Source organism: Nanorana parkeri, unplaced genomic scaffold (genome assembly GCF_000935625.1).
Source record: "Nanorana parkeri isolate BGI_ZX_2015 unplaced genomic scaffold, ASM93562v1 scaffold1371, whole genome shotgun sequence".
NCBI classification, from domain to species: domain Eukaryota; kingdom Metazoa; phylum Chordata; class Amphibia; order Anura; family Dicroglossidae; genus Nanorana; species Nanorana parkeri.
The window spans coordinates 406,847-426,968 of NW_017307639.1; the positions used below are offsets into that span (position 1 = coordinate 406,847).

General features: G+C 43.3%; 1 protein-coding gene across 1 annotated transcript in view; it reads left to right on the forward strand.

Annotated features, from left to right (window-relative positions):
* The first annotated feature begins 8,924 nt into the window (after positions 1–8,924).
* The window catches only part of RNF31 (ring finger protein 31), a 28,482-nt gene continuing 17,284 nt past the window's right edge, over positions 8,925–20,122 (forward strand). The window contains exons 1-9 of the mRNA XM_018569638.1: positions 8,925–9,105; positions 9,348–9,491; positions 10,653–10,808; positions 10,924–10,983; positions 14,156–14,204; positions 16,024–16,183; positions 16,266–16,719; positions 16,955–17,152; positions 18,985–19,233. Coding sequence (XP_018425140.1) covers positions 8,950–9,105; positions 9,348–9,491; positions 10,653–10,808; positions 10,924–10,983; positions 14,156–14,204; positions 16,024–16,183; positions 16,266–16,719; positions 16,955–17,152; positions 18,985–19,233 — 1,626 coding nt within the window. The 5' untranslated portion in view covers positions 8,925–8,949. The remainder of the gene's footprint in view (positions 9,106–9,347; positions 9,492–10,652; positions 10,809–10,923; positions 10,984–14,155; positions 14,205–16,023; positions 16,184–16,265; positions 16,720–16,954; positions 17,153–18,984; positions 19,234–20,122) is intronic.

Consider the following 20,122-nt stretch of genomic DNA (forward strand, 5'->3'; position numbering starts at 1 on the left):
CGGTAGTTCCACCACTGCTTTGTACGCTGCCAATAAAAAATAACTAAATAAAAAGGAAAGAGTACTTTTCATTATTACAAAGCAAGGCACAGCTACACACCTCTGATGCCCACTTATATCAATTCATCATTTGCTAAGGGAAGGTGGGCAGGATCAGAACCAAGTTTACATCTCAGTAGCCTATGGCACAAATATGGTGCCTTATAGTCAGGGCTTGAAAATCCACTCTGTGACGAGAGGACGCGGGAGCCGGACGAGTAGCTTCCCGGCCGGCCATTGTAATTAAACGTCAGGCCGGGAGCTTCTTGAATGGTGGTTTACATTCAAGCGATCGAGCGTCTCTAGACGGCAGCCGCCACTGTCACTGCCGTTGCTGGTCCAGAGATCCGCTGTGCCCGGGACGGGCACGGCTGCTCTGTCACAGGAGATCAAAGGGAGATCGGTACATGTTTACCCCCTCCCCCCACAGCTGCCGCTGTCACTGCCGTTGCTGGTCCAGAGATCGGCTGTGCCTGGTGCGGGCACGGCTGCTCTGTCACAGGAGATCAAAGGGAGTTCGGTACATGATCTCCCTCTGATCTCCTCTCCTGTCCCCGAATGCAGGAAGTGATATGACATGACTTGCACATTTAGCTGTCATTCACAGCTACAGAAACTGGGGAGAAGTTGGTGAAGCAGATCTCTGCTTCATCAGCTTCTCTGGGGGTCCCTATTTGATATTAGGGGTCTTGGAGAACCCTGATGTCTCCATACAGAGGGCCTGTCATGTAAACTGGCTATAACATAGGGTGCTTCTTATCCCCCTATGTGATAGCAATACAGTTAAGTAAAAAAAAAAAAGAGTAATAATTCTTTTTTTAAAGCATGAAAAAGAATTATACGTTTTTTTTAAAAAAACACACATTTTTTAAAAGTCCCCCGCCCCCCACATACACACACGTCGGGTGCACCTACGTGCGAAAACGACGATTGCGCTATTGTGCCGCACATGTTACATATCGCTGCGAACATCGGAGTGAGAGCAATAATTTTAGGGCCATTAATCACTGATAACAATAAACTGATGAGCAGTAAAAGCATTTAGAGCGTCACCTATGGGCAATTTTCAGTGTGGTTGTTTTTTGCGATTTTGCGGACGCGCGTAATTTTAAGGCTTGACATGTTTGGTGTCTAATTACCCAACGTGACCCTGTCTTTTCTATTTTACCAAAAATATGGGTAAGAATAAATGTTTTTTAACATAACGTAGGGAATCCATTTTTTTTCCTTCAAAATTTACGGTACTGTTTTTGTTATATAGTAAAAAATAAAAGCCCCAGCTGCTTCTGGGCTTGCTTCTATTTTCACCATTTGAGTGTGTGCTTTGTATTATCATCTGCTAGGGCACATGCTGTATGCTCTGCTAAACAAATTAGTTGGTTGCAATGGCAGACCACAGTCACACACTATTATTATTATACATTTCTATATCTCTGACATAAACCATGGTACAGTACAGAAAACACTGAACCTGTCACAATATTCTCTGCACCAGAGGAGCTTACACGCTAATGTTCCCCCACACTATTATTATAATTTTATGTTAGGGATGAACCGACACCATTGTTTCCAGGCCGAGTACATTTGCTTTTCCTGAAGTACTCGCCGATACCAATTACAGATACCTTTTTTATAGTGTCATGTCAAACAATACATACTAATGATTTTAGGACAGTGGTGGAGCATCAAGGCCTAGTCGCAGCTGCAACTGCTGTGACCCTGGTAGTTCTGCCACTGACTCCAAGCTGTAGAAGGACTACAAAACCCAGCAATACATTATACAGCAATGTAGAATAATACCACCAGCTATAGAGGACTACAAATCTTAGCAATGCATTATACAGCAATGTAGAATGGCATCAGCTATAGGTGACTGCAAATCCCAGCAATACATTGCACAGCAATGCAGAATACCATCAGCTATAGAAAACTAAAAATCCCAGCAATACATTTTACAGCAATGCAAAATGGCACCGTCTATCAAGGACTAAAAATCCCAGCAATATATTATACAGCAATGCAGAATAGTAAATGAATTTTATACATACTCTGTGCTGCCGCTCTGCTCTGGGGTGTCGGCCTGATGTCTCAGGTGGAGAATCTCAGCAGGGTAGATGCGGAGGGTCTCAGCAGGGCAGATGTGGAGGATTGCAGCAGGAGCAGATGCGTAGGATCGCGCCAGGGCAGATGCGGAGGAATGCAGCAGGGCAGATATGACGGATCGCAGTAGGGCAGATGTGGAGGATGGCAGTAGAGCAGATGTGGAGGATCGCAGCAGGGGCAGATGCTGAGGGTCTGAGCAGGGCAGATGTGGAGGATCGCTGCAGGGGCATATGTGCAGGGGCGAATGTGGAGGATCCCATCATGCACAGATGTGGAGGATTGGAGCAGGGGAAGACGTGCAGGATCGCAACAGGGGCAGATATGGAGGATCACTGGAGTGGGAAGGGGGGGGCGCGGGGAAGTGTGTTTGTGTGTGGGATGCTGCTGATATAGTGCTCACTTTTATGCATAGCTGGTGGTATTCTGCATTGATGTATGATGATTATACAGCAATGCAGAATAGCTCCAACTATGTGGGACTACAAGTGTCAGCAATGCATTATATTTTTAAGTAGGACCTTACCACTGCCAATACTGGGAATTTTCACGAGTACTTATACTCGTGATAATGCCCAGATACTAAGGCTGGGTTCACACCTAGGCGTTTTTCCGCGCTTTCGTACTCGCGGAAAAACGCTCAAACAGGGAAATGCCATTATTTTCAATGTGCATGGTTCCCATCTGGGCGGTTTTCCGCGAGTACGAACGTGCGGGAAACCGCCCTACGCCCAAAGAAGTACATGTACTTCTTTGGGGCATTTTGGTCGGGCGGTTCCATTGGGACACAGCCAAGTATCCCTCGGAAACGCGCGTCTTTCGCGCTTTTTTTACCGCGAATCGCTGTAAAAAACGCGCGAAAAACGTGCATATTCAATCCGCCTAGGTGTGAACCCAGCCTAAGCGCAGATACCGGTGGTCTGTCGAGAACACCGACGTAGTTGAATTTGCTGACCTCAGCATCTGCGCTTGCGCACAGACCAATATTATCGAGGAAACGGGATTTATTTACAAAGTATTTTGTTTAAATCGTTAATTGTGACCGTTAATAATATTCCATCCAAGGGAAGAATGCTCCTTACACTAGTGGTCATTTGGAAGAATGCTCCTTACAAATAGCTAAAAAAAAGATAATTGGTGTCAGTGGTCACTTATCTGAAAGGCAGAAATCGCTCAAGGAACCCCTAGCAACCTCTGGAGGAACCCCCGCTGAGTAGGGCTGCAGTAAACGCTGTCCATGATCCAAGCTGTCATTTGATGGGTGTAATAATTCCTCCGGCCACTAGGTGTCGCACTGTGTCATGTGATTGGTCAGACTGCTGTCTCTTCTTAGGAAGAGGAAGTAGGAGAAGAGAAAGAAGAGAGCAGGTATGTACGTCCTTAGCTTGGTGGGGGGTCATAATACACCCCGAAAGGAGGTGAGGGGGTGTCTGGGGATCTGAGTTGAAGAATAAACGTGTACAGAGCTCTGGGAAGCTGCTGATAGAAAGTGAAACAAGGCTGTGCTGCTTTAATGTCAACACTCTGTAGGACTACAGGTCCCAGCGTTTAGAGGAGCCGGGCAATGGGGAAGTCTAACACCTAGCTCCCAGCTGTCCCCAATGGGGGATCCTGCTGTAACATGTTCCCTCAATTGTCCCTCTTCCTGGTGTGATGAAATACATGTAATTCAATACTACAAGTAATTACGTTTTATCCAATCACTGAGTTATTCCATTTATTTCTATACTCTAATATATCTGTCTTTCATCAACCTATGTGTATAGGGAAGGTATGTTATATAAAAAGTACTATGTATATAGGACGGGTATAGTGTATATAAAAGTGCTATGTATATATGAAGGGTATCATGTATAAAAATACTATGTATATAAGATAGCTATCATATAAAAGTGCTATGTATATGTGAAAGGTATTATGTATAAAAGTACTATGTATATAGGACGGGTATAGTGTATATAAAAGTGCTATGTATATATGAAGGGTATCATGTATAAAAATACTATGTATATAAGATAGCTATCATATAAAAGTGCTATGTATATGTGAAAGGTATTATGTATAAAAGTACTATGTATATAGGACGGGTATAGTGTATATAAAAGTGCTATGTATATATGAAGGGTATCATGTATAAAAATACTATGTATATAAGATAGGTAACATATAAAAGTGATATGTATATGTGAAAGGTATTGTGTATTTTTTTTAAATAATTGTATGTATTATATTAGACATTTAGTTTAATGGATTTAAAATAATGTGAATTGTAAAACTCTAAGCCAATATAATAGAATAACCAAACTTTTATTTAAAATAACGCACTAAAAATATTTTTTTTTCTATTTTTAATTTTAGTTTATTTAACTTTATTTTTTTTTATTTGTTTGCATTTCTCCATTAGGTCCTCCTCTGCTGATTGACCGCAGGCAGTGGGTGGGTGCAATAGCCAGCCTGGTATTGGCTATTGCATTTTAAAATATCCAATAGCAGGCTGGGTATGGCTGGCAGCCTGTAGATGCAGAAGAGACTGGGGGCAGGGCAGAGGAGGCACAGGAGGCAGAGAAGGACCGGGGCGGCAGCACAGGTGCGGGGAAATGCAGTCACAGCGGTCTCTCCTTCCCGCTGGTGCCGGCTGCAGTGATCTGTGTCCCTAATGCCTCTACCGATACAGGCGGTGAGAGCAGCAGGGATTGAATGGAACACAGACCGCTGCTGCCAGCACCAGCGTGGAGGAGAACGGACAAGCAGAGCGGCAGCAACTAACCGATGATGAGAATCGTTGACAACGATTCTCATTATCGATTATAATCGTTTTAATCGATTAGTTGTTATCTAGTATTGAGATTGTAGTCCATCACAGGAGTGAGCTTGTGGCTACTTTACAACACACATAGGGACCATGGGGAACAAAAGTGGCCACCCTCCAGAAGGAAGGACAGTGTCAGCACCAATTCAGAGATGATTTGAGGATCTACAGCCGAGTGATACACAAATAAGATACATTTTTGTTAATAGTTCAGTACTTGGATGCATTTTTAAGATTTAACTGCTGAGTTTAGTGTTACTTTAAAGGTGGAAAAAATTGCAAAGTGATTTATCTTATTTATACAGGGCTGTGTAGACTTTTTGTATATTCATATTCTCTCCCCCACACTACCTTGTACAAAGCCTATTCCAACTTACTAAGGTACAGTTATTTAGATTAAAGCTGAACTCCAGGCAGATATAAAAGACACAAATGAATGCAGCTCTGTGATCATCAATGCCGTATGTAATGTATAGTTTTGAATGCAAGCAGTGTAAGTCCCTGGATTTGATTTGGTATTAGCCTCTTGTAGTCCCTGTACAGCAGGGTACCGAGAGAGGGGGAAGGAAAGCTGCAAAAGGAGCCAGTCCGGTTTGTTGTGGGGCAGTGTGCATGCTGATAGGAGTAGAATGACAGGGAGATGAGATCAATAATGTGCTGCTTCAACTTTGCGACTTAACATAAGCAGAAGAAAAACGCTCAAAAAGACGTGCCTAAAACGCGCTGAATAGGTGTCACTTTAGAAACCTGGAAATGCTCCTCGTCTCCATCTAGTGACCATGATGCAGTGCAGATCTAACACTTAGACCCCATTCGCACTGAGCGATTTTGTAGCGCGCTTTCAGCTCAAAAATCGCCCAAACATCAGCTCAATGTAGCTTGTCCAATGCATTTCAATGGAGCTGTTCACATCTCACAGCTCAATGTCGCCTGTAGCTCAAGCTTGTCGCTTGAACATGACCTATTTTTCGGCGGATTTCGTGCGATTTGGCCCAATCAATGGTGTACCTCAGGGGTAGCCAAACTCCGGCCTTCCAGCTGTGGTGGAACTACAAATCCCATGAGGCATTGCAAGATTCTCACAGCCCCAGACGTGACTCCCGGAGAGAGATGCATCATGGGATTTGTAGTTTCACCACAGCTGGAGGGCCGGAGTTTGGCTACCCCTGGTGTAGCTCAATGTCGCACGAATTTGTTAGATGTGTCACTTTTGCACAGAAATATAAGAAGGAACATAAGCAGGAAACAGGAAGAGGAATTATGTTACATCAAGACCGCTTTTGATTGGTTATAGCCCAATGTAGCAGCTACGAAGTCCATGCCAAAAGTAGCGCTACATAGCGCAACAATATGCACTGTAGCTCAATGTCTCTGAGTCGCTCAGCTCAATCAGCGCTGATGTAGCTCAGTGTGAATGGGGTCTAAGATCTCTGCAGAGCTGATTGCTCTGAATATGTTCTATAAATACACCCCTATGTGTAAGAAACTGTACACACAGCTGCAGTGTGGCCAGTTCAAAGATTTTATTGTGGTACAAGCCTACCAAATGGATGTACAGACATCAGAATAATTGGCATACATGTCGGTATAGGAGATAGATTGGTAGATATATAGATAGAAATAGTGGATAGCAAGGTACACGTAATGGACATTAAAATAGTAAGCTAGGAAAGTTAGGATCCAGATAAGAAGAAGAATAAAGAAATATAGATAGGGCTGGTGGGGAGTAGGGTACAAATTGGAGGGATTGTGGTAAGGCACAGAGTGCATTGTGACGTCACAGAGAGAAAGTCTACAATTTGTTTTGTTGCTGAATAAGGCAAACGTGGATAACCTTTTGTTGATGCTTATATTGTTTTATATTGGCATATAATAGGGCAGTCCATGGGCACCTCTGACAACACAGTTTAAAAAGTCTGGATAAGAGTCAAGAAGGTTATTACAAAGGAGCAGGATAGGAAAATCTGGGGGGGAAAAATCAATTCTAGCAGGAACTTTGTACTACCATGTGAGGGATTTGTAGGTGGTAGATGATGACAAAAATTAAAGGATGTAGACATTTTCTGTCTCTGATCGGAAATTCCTGTCATTAAGCTGCATTATGCCCAAACGGCTAAATGCAAAATGTAAATACATGCATATAAACTGCATTGCCTTCTAGAATATTTGTAATTCTGTTCAGCCTGATTCACATACCCCTGCCATATTGTATAGCCAGAAGGATGGCACAGAGTTTATCCTAATTGGACAGTGGAAGGTACAGTAGAAGTATTGGGGAACTACAGGAAGCTAATGTAAAAATGGAGTTTAAGTATTTCTACTATCTGTAACACCTTTTGTTCCTGGCACCCTAAGCAAAAACTGACGTTTAACCCTTGCAGTCTGGGGGGAGCCCCAGAACAAAGGTAGTCTTTTCATATTCCCAGAGTTCAGCTTGAAATCTTAGATTGGGCTGATTGACACCAACATTCTAAATGCCATTTTCAGCCTACAGTTAAGAGATTTGCAGCATTTAGTCGGCTTTGTTGACCTCAGTCCAGTAACTGACCTAACCCATGCAATATATAGTATATTGCTAATAGACTGTTGAATACAAGCTGCATACAGGTTGTTTTCTGGGCAGTTTATCCGTCTTTTCCACATGTTTATATTTTTATACTAGTATTGGAACTTGGAACTAGGGATGCACCGATACCGGTTTTTCGGTAGCGAATACGGATATTTTTTTTTGGGTATTAGCCGAACTGATAACGTAAGTCCCATTAAGAAAGCCAGGCGGTGTATAATGACTCGCTTTCCAAATAGCCAGGAAGCCGTCTCCATGCTCCCTCGTCACCAGGCGATGAAGCATACAGCCGGCTTTCTGGCCAATCAGGAAGCCGGGGGGGAGGGCGAGTCTTACCCCCCCTCCTCCCCACACACACTTCCTGATTGGCCAGGAAGCCAGCTCCATTCTCCCTGGTGATGAGGGAGCATGGAACCGGCTTCCCCGGCCAATCAGGAAGCCAGGCAGCGGTGTGCTGACTCGCCGCCTGGCTTCCTGATGCCAGGCGGCAGCGGGAGCATACTCGGTATCACTAGTATCGGAACAGCTCTACTCTTTATTTGGTGAATAAATATTTGTAGCTCTGTTCATGGGATTTATGTCAGTTTAATCTCTGTCTCTGTAAAGGGAAAAGAGATGTTTGCATGTATGGTAATCAGTCTTACCTAGGTAATAATCTACATTTATAGCTAGGAATTTACATTTACAGAGTAGTAAATAACATAATAACAAAGAAGGCTTTCAGCTGAACTTGATATTTCATGGTTTATCAAGCAATTGCATACAAGCGTAAAGATTATGAGTAAAGCTATGCTACCAGGAACTAAAAGTATATTTGCATCATGCAAGCTCCAGCACTGCTAATAACACTGTACATAATGATATACAGTATAAAGTATTGCATTACAGCATAAGGCCCCGTTTTTGCACGTTTGTACGCATGGTTTCTGCTCGTTTTTTTGCACTAGAATGCGTGTTTTGCACATTTTTGCGCACGCAAAACCCGCGCACATGAAGACGAGCGTCTTGACTGGCAGCTCAAAAGACATTGCAGTCGATGGACAAACACACAAGAAGGCAAAATGCTTCTTTCGCACGTTTGCTGGCATTTCCATTGAAGTTATGGTAAAAAAATGAGCTGCAAACTGCCAAAAGAAGCGCATGCACTTTTTTCCCATGTTTGGCGTTTTGCTGCTCAGGTGTTGCAAGGGGCCATTGAAAATTATGGGATTTCTTGTGTTGGGAGCGTTTTTCTTCTACTGCTCAATAATGCCCAGGTGTAAACATGGCCATACAGTTTCCATTACTCGTGAAACACCACATGATAATATAACAGATTTATGGGGATATGTGTTTAGTTTTGTAACACCAAATCTTCAATTAAAACTGACTCTCTATGGAAATAAAATAGCTTTTCTATTTTTTAGCTCTTGATGTTGGCCACATTGAAAGAGCCATGGCAAAGGAGCAGCTCAGAGATGTTTTGGAGCTTGCTTTAATTAACCAGCCAGAGACTGTAACTACTGACCTGCTTGACAAGATGTTAGACGTCCCTCTTAAAGAGAGATATCGTAGGCTGGATCTACAGAGTCTTATTCCAGGAGAAGCACAGGTAGATGTTAACCCTTTCTGTTTGTTATGATATTTACTAAGCTTGTACCCAGGAAGACTTCCCCTCTTTCTTGCATTATTTTTAACTGGTCAAGGATTATACTACTATAGTATAATTACCTATATAATAGTAATTAATTATAGTAGTATAGTATAATAGTAATTACTGTAAGTTGCATCAATGAAGCTGAGGTATCTTCCTAACCATTGTTTTTTTTTTTTCTTTTCTCTAAATGGACCTAGGGGCTGCCTCTGCGGTCTGTAATCACAGCTCTCAATATACTAGAGAAGTATGGGAAGAACCTTCTTTCACCACACAGACCCAAGTTCTGGAGAAGCGTCAAGTTTAACAATCCTGTATTCAAGACAACAGTAGATGCCATTGAGGTGATGTATTATATGTTAACCACTTTAGCTCTCGTACCTTTATACACCTTATGGACTAGAGACGTTTTTATATTTCCACATTTCGGCGATAACCCTTTGATTAATGACAAAAGGTATTAAACCCTCAGGGTTTTTTGCATATATCCACTGCTAGCAAGCAGTAGATATATGCAAAAACATTAAAAAAAACAAAAAACTTTTCAAAAGGGTTTAAACGTACCTGTGTCTCCGCCGCAACTCCCTTCCGAAAATCTGAAGATTCTCGGGTAGCCACAAAGGATCTTGGGGCGGGCGCATGCCCAGTACAGATCTTCGGCCGGGAGATGAGGAGAGACACAAGGTAAGTCAATGCAGGCAGCCCAGCAACATGCACCCGCACTGGCTCCATGGGAGACAGAAGACGCAGCAGTCAGCGCTGGATCCGAGACCAACACCAGCGCAGGAGGGACTGATGAAAACTACAGAAAAGAAGATGATGATCGGATCAAGAGACATAATTTAAGGTAAGTGCATATACTAGCATTGGGGGGATTTTTTGACTTTACTGTCACTTTAAGATAACAAAGTATTACATATATTGTTTGTTGGGGGGCAGACTAGCATTTTTATGGCAGTATCGTCTTGCAAAAATTATTTTGTAAGACAATATTGGGGCCTGAACTATCTGACAGCTCGGATGGACTGGCTAATTATCACCCTAGTGAAATATGGGTGAGGGTGGCTAGAGTTCAACTTTCCCTACTAAAGTCCAAGATTTGCATATGTAATTGCCTTGGGCTCAAAAGCTCCAGGGTGTACATTTGTACAGACACCTGTAGTTGTTCTCTTTCAATCCCTGAAGAGAGTTGCTATGTTTAAAGAAATTACAGGTTTACTGTAATTCACAGCAATGAGCCATTAAGGAGGCGAGGGAAGGGACAGGGTCAGCTCAGGGCTAAACCAGTGTTGTAGAGTGTGGGAATTTTATCTGTTGGGGCACTCTGGGATTTGGAGCATCTAAGGCACTACTTATCTGAAGATATGTACATACACTTTATTATTGGTCATATTTAAAGAGACAGGTCGACCCTAACTTTGTCTATGGTACCTCTTTGTTTACATATCTATTCTTTTTTTCTTAATTGTCCTATATTGTTAATAACCCAGTTTTACATCTTCTAGGGTGGACGTCAGGTGTTGACATTATATGGATACACGCAGTCTCTTCCAGATGGCCTCAGCTTTCCAGATTCCATGCCAGCGCCAGACACAGCGAATGTTGCTGCAGTAACTGCTGATGTCCTTCTCCTCCATCGGGAGCTTAATCTGCTGATCTCAGTGAGTGTTGCATTGTTAGATGTAAAGATTGGTATCGCCATTTATTTTTCCCAAAATGTGCTAGCATCTTTTGGTTTTAGAACTTGACCTGTATTGTTATGGGTTTCCTCTACAGAAATCTCACCCACACCAGGATGAAGCAACTCAAGAACTATTGGGAGGAAAACTGCCACAGGTAGGTTGACATGACCGTGTAGGCCATGGGTCTCTCAATAGCGGGCCGGACATAGACTAATTAGCGGTTCTATCTAGACCACAATTGATGAATAGGCTATGGCTGGCTGACAGTAGATGCACTGGCCTCGCATCCACTGTCAAGCCATAACCCAGCGCATGTCCCCATTCCTCCTCACTCATTGGCTGCTAGGACCACAGCAATCTTCCCCACGCAGCATTAACCAGATATTCTTCAGTCCTTCCCTGCAGCCTGAAATCTGCCCCGCCTCCTGGCTCCTCCCATTCCAGCCTCCCAGCACCTCTTTTCATTCCCTCCCAGCATGGCCTCCTGGCTCCTTAGGCTCCATAACAAATGAATGTCACAGCAGTATTTTAAAGGGGCACTCTAGGGACAACCAGTGTAAGGGAGCACTCTGGTGGGAACAATTACTTATTAGTTGTCCTCATCCGAGTGCCCCCTTACATTAGCTGCCGCCATCCGAGTGCCCCCTTACATTAGCTATCGCCATCCGAGTGCCCCCTTACATTAGCTGCCGCCATCCGAGTGACCCCTTACATTAGTTGCTGCCATCCGAGTGCCCCCTTACATTAAATACAAGAAACAAGGGGGGTAAGGCAGCACTCTGAGGACAAGCAATGTAAGGGGGCACTCTGATGGATAACATTATTATTATGATATGGGGGTGTCCCCATCACTGTGCCGCATTACATTGTAACATTTAATGTAAAAGGGCACTCTGATGGCAGCAACTAACGTAAGGAGGCACTCTGATGCGGGCATCTAATGTAAAAGGGCACTCTGATGGCAGCAACTAATGTAAAGAGGCAATCTGATGGGGGCATCTAATGTAAAAGGGCACTCTGATGGCAGCAACTAATGTAAAGAGGCAATCTGATGGGGGCAACTAATTTAAGGGGGCACTCTGATGGGGACACCTAATGTAAGGGGGCACTTTGATGGGGACACCTAACGTAAGGGGGCACTCTGGGCCATATAATCACTTGTGACATTTCAATAAAGTTCTAACAAAAACAAAAGTGTGATGCCCCGGGATCAATGCATCAGCACTGTGTCTGGAAAAACACACAGGCAGCTATGTGTTGCAGTGCAGCTGCTGGTGTAAATGCAGCCTAAATGGCGGACTGCAGTGCAAACACGGACTGACCATTGTATCCGAACCGCAATTTGGACCTTGGCACGAAGAAAATTTTGTTCACCGGACCTCCTTGAATTTGAATTCTCTACCGCTGATATAGACCATGAAAATATGCTGTACATAGGCTTATCATTGAAGAAAAAATATTCTTCTGTGTATTTTGCCTTAAAGCTGAGCTCTGGGATACAAGTAAATTTGTTCTATAAGTTCCACAACATAGGTGCATAAGAAAGCTGCCAACGTTTTATATTAAAACATCATCATTTAAGAGAAAAATACCTATTTAAACTGTTTGATGACGGCTTTTATTGAGAGAACCACAGCTGGGCACCCAGATGATGTATCGAGCAAAGTGGGCCATCACTTCCCCTCACTGTGCAGTGTCGATTGGAGGAACTACTATTGATATCAAGCAATGGGAATTGTAGTCATGAATGGGAGTTAAAGTGGGCAAGACTGGGGGCCGGTGGCTGATCCACTTATTGCCTATCAAATGATGCAATGATACTGGTTGGTTTAGACCAGCAATCTGAGACTCCTGGGTCCTCCCACTACAGCAGGCAATAATGTAATTACATCACTCACTGAAACTACTACACTGGGGATGTTAAAACTGAATGCTGGGGAATAGCTAGCAACCAGTTCTTATAAAATGGAAATAAGAGGACAGAACCCTTCTTATGACTGCTTTCAGAAGCGGGGGGGAAACATCTTTAAGGCTGGGTTCACACCTAGGCGTATTGAATATGCGCGTTTTGCGTCGTGCGTTTTTACCGCGATTCGCGGTAAAAAACGCGCCGCAAACGTTTCCGAGGGCTACTTGGCTGTATCCCAATGGAAACGCGAGACCAAAACGCCCCAAAGAAGTACATGTACTTCTTTCGGCGTAGGCTGTTTTGTATCGCGTTCGGACGGGCGGAAATACGGCAAGGTGTGAACCAGACCCATTGAATACAATGGGATTTTAAACGTTTTGTAGAGCGTTCGTCGAGCATTGAACGCGCTACAAAACGTTCAGGTGTGAACCAGGCCTATCTGAAAACAAAGGGGGAACTGCTGAAAGGAAAAAACATGACATTTATAGTAATGCAAATACATTTCTGCCCATAGTTCATCTATAAAGTCATATTAAAGCCAAATTTGTAAGCTTTTTAAAATGCTGATTGAGTGATTTACAATGAATGCTGCTCCTTGTTTAAAAGTTTTTAGTTTCCTGCAGAATCAGCTGGTCTCCTGAGCCCTGGCCCTGATATCCTGTTTTAGGGTGGCTCCTTGCACCTTCTAGCCACCCTTGTGTGTGCTAGTAAGATGTGTGAATGTCTCCACAAACACACAGGCACAACAGGTCAAGTAATTGACCTCGCCCCTACTGATCCTCACTCTTCCCTTCTCCAAGCTAGTAGAGGAACATCTGCTGCAGACTGCTCTGTCCCTTGTGATCTTGTACTGGACAGGAAATTCAGGGAAGCCGAGCTGAGAGAGTTGGAGCTGTTTGGAAACATGGTGACTTAGTGTTTTGGCAAAAATGTAAAGAAATCCTTTGCTGGGTAATATACTGTATATTTATTTAATCTGGAATCATTATTGAAAAAATATTGAGAGTTTAATACGATTTTAAAGCAACTTTGTCATAAGGAAAAACACTGGGGTCAGATAAAGTGCAGGCACCTAGAAGTGCAGTAGCCTCCAAGTCTTTACAGTTAGGAATATGGTCATCTCCTTCTAGCCTCCAACACAATCCTATTAGACATTCATTATGATTGGCTGTCTCACTGGCCAATAGTAATATAATAATATTGCATTGGAGAGGGTGGGCAAACATTGATACTACCAGGAAGTGTCGGAGATTTGTCCATCATAATTGCCCGATATTCAGCATAGCAGTGAGAACATGGAGGTAGCTTCATATCTAGGAGCCTGCACTTTATACCTAACAGCAGTTTGTTTTCCTTTTGCATGACATATTTATTTTAAAGTCCTTTGACAAACATCTGTTATTTTCTGTTCCAATAGCCATCCTTGGTTGCAGATTCCATTCCTGTATCTCAACCTCACCCTTCAGGTAATCATGTAGCTTATTTGTAGTTTAAATCATTTCCGTCTTTTCAACTTTTATTACAAATGCTCCTTTTGTTACCTTCTGGACATGAAACAGAGATTCCAGTCAAAAGACATCATAATATGTATATTTCACATATCTGTACATGGGAAACAATCTATGTTTGGGAAAAGGTTGCGGATTCTATTGACTTCTGCATTCTGATAGCATTGCCTGTATAAATCATCTGCTAACATTTCTATTCATTGTTGTTGAAAATATGGAAGTGGCCATTTGATTGGTAGATATGAGTCACAGACTGCTCTTTCAGATATTTTCATTTTAAAAAACATATTTGTTGCTCAGCTGTGTGCATGAAGCAGATAGCCCTGTGTGAACAGTGAATATATATATTGATAGAACACACACCAACATGGTGTGCTTGTTCTGTTATATAAAAAAAAATCACTTTAAAATTCTTTTTCTGGAGTCCATTAACCTCCCTGGCGGTCTGATTATGTCAGTTTTTTTTCTTTTCTATTTTTCACTTTTGAATTTCCCTCTGGTTCCACCCCCCTGCGACGCCTGCGCTCGCAGGGAAGAAACCCGGAAGACGGATGCCGGCATCGGCTGGAGGACGCAGCGGGGCTCGTAGGGACAAGGTAGGTGACGCTACAGTGTAATCCCGAGTGTGGCTCAGGGTTACCGCTTTTGGTACTGAAAATGAACCCCGAGCCACACTCGGGATTACCGCCAGGAAGGTTAAGGGACACAGAAAATAAAATACTGTCGGGCGATGCAGGAGGATTGGATGCTGGCAAACAAAAAACTGTAGGCCAGCCCAGCATAACCCTCTCCTACTCCCAGCATGCCTCAGTTTCCCCTGACATTTTAGATACATTCTCTATTATAGTCTGAGGATATTTACAGCAGGAGACTAAAGTGTTCTGCCTGCCAACAGCCCCGTAATACACTGGACCCTTCTTCAACAACCTTCACCTACAGTGCAGGGCCAGAGGTGCACCCAAAAGTGTACTCCTCTCCTCCCTGACCAGAGGTCACCAGTAGGGAGGAACCAGATTCCTGGGAAGATTGAGACTCATGGAATCATCCAGCTACTTCCGTTGACTTAAGGTGCCCATACACTTTACAACCCTCGCAAGACCTTTGTCTTGCGAGGGTTGTAAAGTATTTAAAAAAACGTACGATCTGCCTATCTTGGACAGGCAAATGACTCCCATTCTTTATCAGTGGAGAGATACAGCAGTACCAGTATAGTATTCAACAGAGTCCAAACCAGGAGAACTACCCAGAGGACCCTTTGAATAGGAGAAGGCACCTTATGAGCCACTTGAATGACAGCACCTGGTCCAGAGACGGACACGATAAACTGGGAAGAAATTGGAGAACGGGAGACACCTCTGAGGAAGAATGGAAGATATGTTGTCCACACATCGTTAAGCTATGTGTCATCGGGATATAATATTTAATAGTGTGATTATTGAGCAGGCTTCATGAGCTTTAGTGACAGAATTCTGTACTTGTTGTGACTGTAATTCTGGCAGGAATATGATGTCATTATGACATCAGTTGCCTGACCTACAGTTGTTTTTTTTCTTTTTTGCCATGATCCAATTGTCCTGTATGCAGCAGAATAACCTGACACTATATGACTTTCTGTTTCCCTTAATGAACAAGAAAGAGTATCAGTGTTCTGCAAAATAGTTGCCAAAAATAGGTATTGTTGATCTTGTCTTACTGTTCTGTTGCTTGCATGGTAGTTTCTTAGATCTCTTTCACTTACTAAACAGTCATTTAGTAAACTGTGTTATTGTCTCATAAGGCATTTCAGCTGGTTGCTGCCTTTGTGGTGTGAAGAACGTTGCTGTATTATGCACTTCATGTAATGAAACCCTCTGTGCGGGGTGTGATCAACGAGTACACTGTCACCCCAACCGGTCACATCATCAGCGCTCTCCTTGTGGTATTCCCACTACTCACAGGTACTGGACACTTCTTTGTTTTACTTATTGGAAAGATGGCAAAAGACCATCTAGCATACTTAATGTTCTATTTTCCTTCAAGGGTTAAGGAAGAGGAAATTATTTCCCACCTTTCCTCGCGCCCTCCTTGGCAATGCCTGGCTTGCAGTACTGTAAACAGAGGTGGTTCGGTGCTGTGTATGAGGTGTGAACGTCCTCGTGGCTGTAACAACAACATGTCCAGCATGTTACAAGAAACGTCCTTGCAGAAGGACATGTGGGAGTGCCAGGCATGTACCCTACAGAACCCCTCTTCTGCTGTGCTGTGCGCAGTTTGTGACCGGCCTCGACTAGCTCGGAAGCCATCAAGAGAAAATTATGCATCACCACCTAAAGATGGCACAGATACTAGGGACCACTTCAAAACTATGCCCCTTCCTCAAAAGACTAGCCTTTTGTTTACAGAGAAAGAAATGCAGCAGTCATTTGCGCTTCTTAACAAAATGGAAAGTGTGGGAAAAGCTAACCAAAAGATCTACCCTGGAGAAGGTATTGCTGCTTTCCAAAAAAAGGATATCTTGGATAAAACTTACACGTCTGAGAAATCCATCAATGACCCAGCCCTTCCTTTAAGAAGCAGTTTGGCCAGTGTTGCTCAATCCTCAAAAGCAATCCCTGAGCATGGAGTGAAAATGAGAAAATTAGAGGTAACACATGGTGGTGCTTGCACCCAGTTTGTGCCATGATATTATGTTTGGCTCCTTTGTGTGACCATTGTTCTATGATCTTCAGGGCTGGGAGTGCTCCCACTGCACCTTTTACAACACACACAGTGGACGTGTTTGTGAGATGTGTGACCGCACAAGTGAAGGGGCAAGTCCTGCTGAGGAGAAAAAGATATCGGACACACAGAAGCAATTACTAAACCAGGAGGAGATGAGGCAGAAGCAGCTAAAAGAAGATGGTGCCAAATTAGTGGCCTTAATTAAGGTAATGGAAATTTGTCACTTCTTCACCTTACATTTTACATGAATTGTGTATTACAGATCTGTTAGTAGGCACCAACCAGTCACTGACTTCACATACAAGTATACTAAATATGTCACCGTCAGACTTACAAGCTGTATGGAAATACAGAGAAAGGACTGCATTTTGTTTTAGTGCCCAATAAATAATGTATATGTTATTTGGGCACCCAGTTGTTAATATTCCTTTTATAGGGTATTGTGAGAAGTCTTTCTGTGCTTAAAGGAGAATTATGAGATGAGTGATTTTCACTCAGCCTCATAATATGAGCCTACCTTTGACAATGAAACTGTCACAGGTCGGCTCAGTAGATCGGGAAGTGAGCGAACACATACCGGCGCTCGCTCACTTCTCGATCCAGTGCCGGCAGAGAGCCGTGACAGGGGAGGGACTGGATTCCCCCCTCCCCTGTCCGATCCTCCAGCGCTGACTGGTGGAAAGGACGGGGGAGGGTACAGCTGGCTCTGCCTCTAGATAGGCAGAACCAGCTGTCACTCACGCAGCTGGGTGGATCCAGACATAATTGTCGGGATCCGTTCCCGCTGCGGCGTCTCAGTATACCGCGAGCTGTAGTTGCAGAAGGACACGTGGGAGTGCCAGGCATGTACCCTACAGAACCCCTCTTCTGCTGTGCTGTGCGCAGTTTGTGACCGGCCTCGACTAGCTCGGAAGCCATCAAGAGAAAATTATGCATCACCACCTAAAGATGGCACAGATACTAGGGACCACTTCAAAACTATGCCCCTTCCTCAAAAGACTAGCCTTTTGTTTACAGAGAAAGAAATGCAGCAGTCATTTGCGCTTCTTAACAAAATGGAAAGTGTGGGAAAAGCTAACCAAAAGATCTACCCTGGAGAAGGTATTGCTGCTGGTGGAAAGGACGGGGGAGGGTACAGCTGGCTCTGCCTCTAGATAGGCAGAACCAGCTGTCACTCACGCAGTGACATAATTGTCGGGATCCGTTCCCGCTGCGGCGTCTCAGTATACCGCGAGCTGTAGTTCGCCGCGGTATACTGAGCTTTGGGTGAAGGGGGGATGCTAGTTTGTGTCCTCCCGTTACCCTTAGGAGAACTATGGGGAAAAGCCCTAACCCCATAGTTCTCCCTTTAAGGGCCTGTCAACCTATGTGATATAATAAAAATAATAAATGTGATATAATAAAAACCTAGATAGGCAGAGCCAGCAGTCACTCACACAGCTGGGCGGATCTCGACATCGATGTTGGGATCTGCTCCGGCTGTAGCTCGCGGTATACTGAGCTTAGGTTGACGGGGGGCGCTAGTTTGTGTCCTCCCGTTACACTAAGGAGAACTATGGGGAAAAGCCCTGACCCCATTGTTCTCCTTTAATGGTAATGAGTACTAAGGCTTAAATAGGAATGTGTTTTTTCTCAAAATAGGAAATAATTTTTATTTCTTTAATTTGCAAGGTTGCTTTGACTGACCATTATATGCACAATGAGGGCCACCCCTGTGATCTGCTATGAATGAACTAGACGAGTTACAATAAAGCAATAATAACATTGCTTAATTCTTTTGGACACTGAGGATATTTAGTGTCAATTTACACAGGATCATAAAGATCTTCTCCTGTGGAAATAAAAGTCCTAGCTTTTAAAATGACTTTTAAGAATTGCCAGTAAAACTCCTAGAGAGTTGCAGGGGAGGAAGAGGGGCTGCTAGTACTACACACACCCAATATATGTAGATTACGTTTTTTGGGGCATTTATTTCCAATCTAATATCCATAACTGATTAAAAACATGTTTCTATAATTTTTTTTCTTCCAACTAACAGGAAGGAGAAGCACATGGTGTGTCCCCTGAAGAGGTGTACAGTGCAGTCCAATACTCTGGAGCTGAGGTGCCCCTATGGTGGCTACAGACAGAACTTCCCTATGTACTGGAACGAGTGATTGAAGTTGCCCAGAAAGCAGCATCTGACTTGGGGGCTTTTACAGCAGAAGAGGCACGTACCTCATGGGTGGCTAGTGGAGGTGACATGGAGGACACTGTGAATTTATGTATTATACAGCGGAGGAGTAAGGTATGATTAAGACATAAATGCTCTTTGATTTCTCATTTATTAATGTTGAATAAGTTCTGACGATGCCAGTGGTGATCGACTCCGGGCCTTTGGACTAAAAGAGCAAGTGTTTCTCAGTAAAATATAGGAGATAGACTACATTAATTAGTGCTGTGAAAAAAATTAACAACTGTTAACAGCTCTCAAAGATAGGTGCTGGCCACTGCTGGTCTTTGGTTATATATACACTATCTCCTCCAAATTCAGTACCTGACCTCACAAATGCGCTTCTGGAGGAATGGGATGCCATTAAAGTTCATGTGCTTGTAAAGGCAGGCGTCCCAATACTTTTGGCAGTAGTGTGTGTGTGTGTGTGTGTGTGTTTTAAGGCCATCAGCCTACAGTGAATTCTGTTTGTTTCCAAAGTATAACATATAGTAGTTCCCAAACATTTAAAGATTCCACCTTTTGTTGAATAATAAATGCACATTTCTTCATAAATTCAAAAAAATGTGCATTCATCTTTTATTTTTCTTGTGTGCATAGGAGCCAGTAAAGTATTGCAACCATGATCAGTAGATCACAGGTGCAATGTTCTGACTCCTGCAGACTGCAGGTACAGTCAATATCTGTACCGAGGTGGCTTGTGATCTGACAATATTTGATATTACATCCTAAGTATGTGTACTGTGAAACATGATCAGAAAGGTAATCTACGCCTTTAATTCAGTGGATATTACCAGTGCCCAGACTTCTCTGCCCTTTCCATGTTTTCTAGCAGTGTGGTCTGCTATCAAAATGCTGGTTGTCTATAAACAGATAATCAGCTTGAGACATTAACTAGAGTGAATAAAGATGCTATGCTGTCTACACACAGTTAAGGTGCCCATACACCTGATGATTATTGTAC